The sequence below is a fragment of the Penaeus japonicus genome, unplaced genomic scaffold (assembly GCF_977035675.1).
Source record: "Penaeus japonicus unplaced genomic scaffold, GWHDUDI00000001_assembly GWHDUDI00000016, whole genome shotgun sequence".
Classification (NCBI taxonomy): domain Eukaryota; kingdom Metazoa; phylum Arthropoda; class Malacostraca; order Decapoda; family Penaeidae; genus Penaeus; species Penaeus japonicus.
In genome coordinates this window covers 24,050,487-24,057,986 of record NW_028234418.1, presented here as the reverse complement: position 1 = coordinate 24,057,986, position 7,500 = coordinate 24,050,487, and the positions used below count along the sequence as shown (strand labels likewise).

At 46.8% G+C, this 7,500-nt stretch overlaps 1 protein-coding gene across 4 annotated transcripts in view; it reads left to right on the top strand.

Moving 5' to 3' along the window:
• Positions 1–5,077, top strand: part of Sobp (Sine oculis-binding protein) — a 280,521-nt gene extending 275,444 nt beyond the window's left edge. For all 4 annotated transcript variants that reach the window (XM_086545309.1, XM_086545311.1, XM_086545310.1 and 1 more), the window contains 2 exons: positions 1,628–1,787; positions 2,164–5,077. In XM_086545309.1, the coding sequence (XP_086401435.1) occupies positions 1,628–1,787; positions 2,164–3,759 (1,756 nt within the window). In that variant the 3' untranslated portion in view covers positions 3,760–5,077. The remainder of the gene's footprint in view (positions 1–1,627; positions 1,788–2,163) is intronic.
• Positions 5,078–7,500: the final 2,423 nt, after the last annotated feature.

The following is a 7,500-nucleotide window of genomic DNA, read 5'->3' as shown; positions in this document are numbered from 1 at the left end:
GTGCGTGTGCGTGTGCGTGTGCGTGTGCATGTGCGTGTGCTTGTGCGTGTGCGTGTGCGTGTGTGTGTGTGTGTGTGTGTTGATGCATCCTGTAAATGCAGAATACATGATTTTCTAAAAAATAGTACCCGCATTTGTAGGGCTAATATTCCCATTTTCTGGTCAGTATCGTTATCTCCGCCACCAAATCTATTACCATCAGCATCGTTACCCTGAATTGATTAATATTGCTGCAGGCATCCTCAAGTTTCTTCGTTTTCTTTCATCCTTTCCGCGCTCACCAATTAGAAAACGGATTAATGGGCGAGATCTCGGTATTATTTCCGTGTTGCCAAACAGGTGGTTATTGATTTCCCTAAATGAAGTATAGATCTCGTAATTGATACGCTTTCGTGCTGTATCTGTTATCTCCTAATTTCACACTGAAGTTCTTATTTCAGCTACGGTTGAGAAATACGTACGTTGGAGTAAGCGAGCAAAGAGCAAGGTTTTCAATTTCTTGTTTGACAATTAACCATTTCATTACTGCCGAAGGTTCATTAAAAAATGTGAGCCACGCTGCATCTTTTTTCCCTCATTATCTTGAAGGGGAAAATCGTATAAATTTGCACTTTTCTCTCGAATTTATGTCTCAATCAGTATTTATTCATCTTGCGATTCTGTTGATCTATAATTATGTACGCGCGCTGTTTGGTGGTATCCCACCCACGATTAATGAGTTTCATCACAATGTCTTCTCACTGGATACATAACAACATAACATCATTTCCACATTGTCACACGCACACGATATCGACGACAAGTTCTGAACTATTGCTAAAACTCTTTCTGGGATTTAGCTCTTCTAAATGTTTAGATAATATCGTATAACGAGACGAAATTCGAACCGCCTTGAGACATACCCCTCAGCTGCGTCGGCCTCTCCATACATAGCTTGAGATTGATACACGAAAGGATAATAAGGACTTAGTGATCGCAAGCTCATGTACATGCCTGCGTTTGACTGATGCCTTGTTCTGAATATAACAATCCAAACAAGGATCTGAAAGATTGTTACCCATTATTTATTTACTCTGATTCATTTCATTATACGAGCTCTGTGTTGCTCGACTGCCTGTTAGTTCACATTTACATCCCCGTACATATTATTAATCTCAGGAATTTGTTCTTCATTCTGTAAATACTGATGTGATAAACAATGATCAAAGATTTGACTGTCGTATGAAAATGTTATATATTTTATAGTGGATTTCCAAAGCCCGTTTGTACTTTTTTCACATCATAAAGTTTGGAGGACAAGGGCTTCCGTTGAATTGTATAGAGATGGCTTGTTTTGCCTTGTATAGAGAAAATGAAAAACTGCAACCTGATACAGCTCGCGTCTGGATAAGAGTTCACGGTTTCGTTGCTGTGTTACACGAATTGATACATGCCTGTGGTCACTGGGATTAATTGATTATCTTCAAAGGAACCGGTCACCACATCGCAACGTCCGTCGGCTTCGCACTCTCGGGAAATGGCCCCAGAGATCCATTGGATTTGCGACCAACTTTGATTCTCTTTATGTAATCAATTTATATTTCATGATGTAATTCCATTCTCCACTAACTTCGTGGTTTTCTTCCAGCGACAAGTGCCTCAACCAGTACAAGATGCAGATCTTTTGCCGCGAGACCGAGGCTCACCTGCAGATGCACCCTCACCTGAACGACCTGAAGCCAGCCTCCAGCAGCGGCCTCATCACCCCCGACCTCTGGCTGAGGGACTGCAGCCAGACGAGCGAAGCGGTAAGGCCCCTCCCTCTGCGCCGCCCCTGTGCTTGCCTCATCAAGCACTCTGGAGATACGATTTGGTTTAAGATAAATAGCCTTGCTATAACAGTTCGTGACTTGATTTGCATTAAGATTAGTTACAACAATATAGAAATGTGATATTTATATATATATATATAGATAGATAGATAGATATAGATATAGATATATATATAGATATAGATATAGATATAGATATATAGATAGATAGATAGATAGATAGATAGATAGATATACATATATATTTTAATATATACGTGCGTGTATGTATATACATACCATTAGATAGATGGATAGAGAGATATGGATACTGATAGATGCATATGGACCCAAACCTTCGTGTTTCCCACAGGACTCCGGACCGGAGGGCGACGTGCGGGTGAGTTCGCCGTGCTCGCCGCCCGTGCCAGCAACGCCCCCTCCCGCGTCGCCGAGTCCCTCCGAGCCCGTCAACCTCACCACGCAGTCCTCCTCCAGGGGCGACCACCGCGGCTCCCCCTCGCTCTCGCAGGCGTCGTCGGCCGCGGGTCGTCCCGGACAGTCGCGGTCATCGGAGGGCCGGAGTCCTGGTCCGCTGCCCGCGCCGCGCTACGGCCGCCCGCGCCTCCGGGACCGACGCGACGGCGGCCGGGACGGCGGGCGGCCGCGCACCGTGCGGGCGTCACTGCAGATGGCCCGCGCAGCGCACGCTGACAAGGGCGACGAGGTGCGCATGCCGGCCATCCGCGTGCGCCAGCTGGAAGCGCAGCAGCAGCAGCACGAGGCGGCGGCGGGGGAGAGGGACCTCCCTAGCAGCAGCAGCGTGGGCGACGTGGGCGGGGATGCGTCCCCTCATCCTCCAGCCCAACCCCCGGGCCTGCCCCTAGGCGGCCTAGGCGGCGGCCTAGGGAGCTTGCTGCCCATGGTAGGCGGCGCCCCGCTCCTGCTTCCTCACATGTTACCTCATGACCTTCCGCGGACGCCTCTCCTGCCTCACCTCTTGCTGCAGCATCCAGAGCTGCTGCGCCCCCCTCCCCTGCGCCATCCGCTGCTGCCCGTCCCGCCCGCGCCCGCCCCGCCCACGCCCGCTCCGCCCACGGCCATCCCTCCCCCGCAGCCAGGTCCGCCCAAAGCCCCTGGCTCCCTTCTACCTCCCGTCACTGTGCTCCTGCCGTGCCCCATCCCTATCCCCATCCCCATCCCCATCCCGGTGCCCATCCCGATACCCATCAACACTCGGAACGAGACCTCCGAGAGCCGGCCGAGCCCGCAGAAGGAGCCGGCTGGACGCCCGCGTCCTGCGCAGCGCAAGGAGGCCAGTCGGTCCGGCTCGGTCATCACGGGTCCCGTCGGTGCTTCAACCAGCTCGGGGTCGGCGCCCCCGCCTTGCGCCGCCCCTGCCCCGCCGCCTCCGCCCACCACGTCCTCCTCCTCCAGCGAAGGCGAGCGAGCACCGTACCTGCGGCCGGACCGCGAGCGCCGCAGCATCCTCCGATACACTTCCGACGTGTACGAGATCAACGGCGTGTTCCTCCCGCGGGACTCGGCGTGGGAGGCCCCAGAGCCGCTCCAGCTGCGGCGGGCCCTGGTGGGCGACCCGAGCCACGACTCCTCGTACAACCACCAGCACGACTTCGACTCCCGCGACGTGTCCAGGACGCCGTCGCCGGGCGCCGGGGAGGACAACAAGGACGCCCTGGCCGCCCTCACCAGGAAGAGGGAGGAGGAGACGAGCACCGTCAAGAGGCTACTCGGCGAGGACGAGGACGAGGCTAAAGAGAGGGTCTCAGGAGAGGCGTCAGACCCAGAAGGAGCCCCGACGTCAGCCGCCGCCGTCGCCACCGCCGCCGCCACTGCCACCACCACCACCACCTCCTCCAGCACCGCCGCGTCCACCAGCCGGAAGCGACACCCTGCTAACGACCACCACCAGCAGCCACTGCCCAAGAAGAAGCACTTGCTGGTGTGACCAAGGCTTGGGAGCGCAGCCGAGGCCCACCGAGCTAAAGGTGACCTGACTTTCCCTCACCGGCTTGGGTGATCCTTCGCTACGGAGCTTGTCTTTCGTCTGGCGTCTTGGCAGAACCGCAGACGAGGATTCTGGGGTGATCACGTGACCTCGACGTCTTTTTCTCGAATGGTGTTAAGGATCACTTTCAGAAAGTGATTAGCTTTGGTCACACGATAGAGTTCATAGATATCAAGACCACCGTGAAGTGATTGGCTAATCAAGGAAAGGGTTTGACCGGCAATCCTGAATCGACTGAGGACGGATGCAGGATAATGCAGTTGTTGGTGAGAAGGAGACTTGGCTGATGCCGGTATATCCTGTACGGACTGGAGCTGAGTCCCACACCACCTCCTTCCTGTTGAGAGATCACTTCAATATTTTTTACTTTCGCAGATTACTAGGGAGTTTTGACACTGAAGAAGACAAAAGAGCGGCGTTTTTAATACATTTATTGCTACTGAACAAAGAAGATTTTTCGTACCATCAAGACCCTAAGAACAGTCAATATATTATTTGCTTTTTCATTCTTACTTTCTTACGGTAAATGCATGGTTCTCACACAATCACGACATACAGTATTTTTTGCTCATTATTTGCACTTAGCTGTTGTAATTCTGTATGCAACCACCCCAAAGAAATGAAGAATATTAGGACAAATGAACACTGAACTGTCAGCACTAAATGATAATGTTAGCAACTTAACATCCTTTTGACAGCTTTTCTCTTTTGTCTTCACCACCACTAGCGAGATGCCCGGCACTCCCTGGCACTCCTATGCACAATGGTGTCACAATCGGTGTGTTTTTGATCAGTAAGAAAAGCTTTTATGTATCATAATTGTACAATGACTTTCTAGAGGTGACTGTATATACAGCGATATTATATTCATAAACCAAGTGTTATAAATGTTTGATGTTGATATTATATATATACATGTATATGTGCCACATAATTATCTTTTTCACATACTTTTGTAGTGAGGCTGTTATTATTTTTTTTTCCTTCATCATTTTTAAAAATCTCTCTCTGTCTCTCCTTTTTTCTTTCTCTCTCGTTCCCAAGAGATCTAGTCACTGGGGCTGGTATACAGTATGTGTATTCACCAAGGTAGAGTGGTTCAGGCTAGCAGTTTCCTTCACAGCTGTTACCACAATGAGAGGCGTCACAGTTATAGATTAACAAGGGGGGTGAAGTAACGCACTATATTTCGACACATGAGGCAAACGAATACAAACACATGAGGCGATCACGTAAAAATAAATGATTCTAAATGACAGATTTTGGTATTCTATCCCTGTCTGTTCTTATCATGTTGGATTATAATGCGTCGTCTGTGAATATGCATGAGCGTGGATTTCTCTCTCTCTCTCTCTCTCTCTCTCTCTCTCTCTCTCTCTCTCTCTCTCTCTTATATATATCTTATATTATATATATATATATATATATATATAATATATATATATATATATATATATATATATATTCTCTTCTCTCTCTCTCTCTCTCTCTCTCTCTCTCTCTCTCTCTCTCTCTCTCTCTCTCTCTCTCTCTCTCTCTCTCTCTCTCTCTCTCTCTCTCTCTCTCTCTCTCTCTCTCTGCGTGTATGTATGTATGTGTGTGGACGAACATAAGTGCTGAATGCCTTTGGAAAACAAAAAATATCACAATTCAGCTATTGGTCTTACTCATGTCACCATTTATTATAGAATTCGTCTTTGCTAGTCAAGTCTTGTTTTCCTCGTTAATATGTCGTGTCCGATGTGACAAACTTGAATCTTAAAAGCGGATGGAAAGATAAGAGGTTAGAGGTCATGATGAATACTTTCACACACCTACACACACACACACACACACACACACACACACACACACACACACACACACACACACACACACACACACACACACACACACACATGTGTGTGTATCGTGTGTGTGTACACATATATATATATTATATGTATATATATATATTATATATATAATATATAATATATATTATATATATATATGTGTGTTGTGTGTGTGTGTGTGTGTGTGTGTGTGTGTGTGTGTGTGTGTGTGTGTGTGTATATATATACATGTGTATATATATATATGTATATGTATATATATGTATATATATATATATGTATGTATGTATGCATGTATGTATGTATTTATACATATATATACATATATATAAACACATGAACGTGTGTGTGTGTTTGTGTGTGTGTGTGTTTGTGTGTGTGTGTGTGTGATTGAGTGCAAGCCTTAAATAAAAGATCCAATAGAACATAAAATAACAAAGATATAAAAAGTTCCTCAAAATACCTCCTGACACATCCGCATGACCGCAGCTCTCTTCCCGAACCATTAGTGTGAACAACCTTAAAAAAGAGAGGTTCTTCTCTCAAATTAAACGGTAACCGCTTTTCTTTTTCTTTTTCTTTTTTTTTTCTTTTTTTTTCTCTCGCGCTAGTCCACCACTCTGCCCTCACCTAATATGTAGACCATGATATGTGCTTTAGGTTTGTCATGTGCATTCCAGTCCCTCGTTGTCCAGGTAGCAGCAGCATCTGTAATAAAATGATCACTTAACATGTGTCTTTTTTCCTTAACATCACTGCTCCAACATACCATAGCCTACGTATGTGTATTTACCTCGCTTCGTCCTGCACTCGTGATCGTGTACGGGTATGCTAGTGTTAAATGTGGTGGCAATAACACGAGAGCCAATGATGGGGATTCACTGTGTTTGTGTGTGTGTTATACGGGTAAATAAAATTGAATCTTACAAAAGATTCTAAAAGCAATTGCCGTTTTAAATGTTTATAGTGACTGAAAGATTTGGTTAAAAAGGGTTGCATCTTTCGATTAACAGAAAGATTACAATTCTTCTTTGTCTACTGCAATGACAAAATGTGAAATTTCGCATCGCTAACGTATGATACACGTGATTTAAATCTTATTCATTTTCATCACTTGACTACAATTATGCAGTGCCTCAATTTAATACTACTAAAACATCTAACATCTCATTTTATAGCTAAATTGGGTCCTTTGAAAGGACTGACATTCAGGAAAATCATCAAGAATTACAAAAAGAAATGCAAAGCTTCCAGCGCTCCTCAAAGATTGAAAGTGCATTTTCTCGCTTGTATGTCTCTCCCTCTCCGGTTGCATTTCATTTTTTAGTCCGAATGCTGATGTGGGTGCACCTGTACGTGAAGGGAGTCATTGCGTGTATGCGTATGTGCATCATGTGTGTCTGAGACTGTACGTATGCCTGCTACTGTTGGCCCGTAATAGAGAGAGAGCTGAATGGGTTTTCTAGTCGATACAATGAGGTCGGCGTGGTTACGTAGCGCGGCGGCGAACCGGGACGAGGTCAGGTGTTCACTGATAATTTCCGTTGACCTCCTAGCTAGGGCACCGTACCAGCTTCGCGATCTAGGTGTGCTGACCTGTGCTCTCATTGGCTGGCGGTACCCTGGCTGGGATGTGATTGCCGCCGCGACCAGCCGTTTTGATCTGGTTCCTGGTTAACTGGCGATGCTCCCCTATTAGCCAGTTTGGCGATGCGTCGGAATACGATCGTCGCCTGCTACACCACCTATCCAGTGAAACAGGATGACACGATCATCCCTCATGCATTAGAGTCATCAAGATTTTTATGAATGAATATCAACAGCAATCCGAAGGGAGTGTATCACA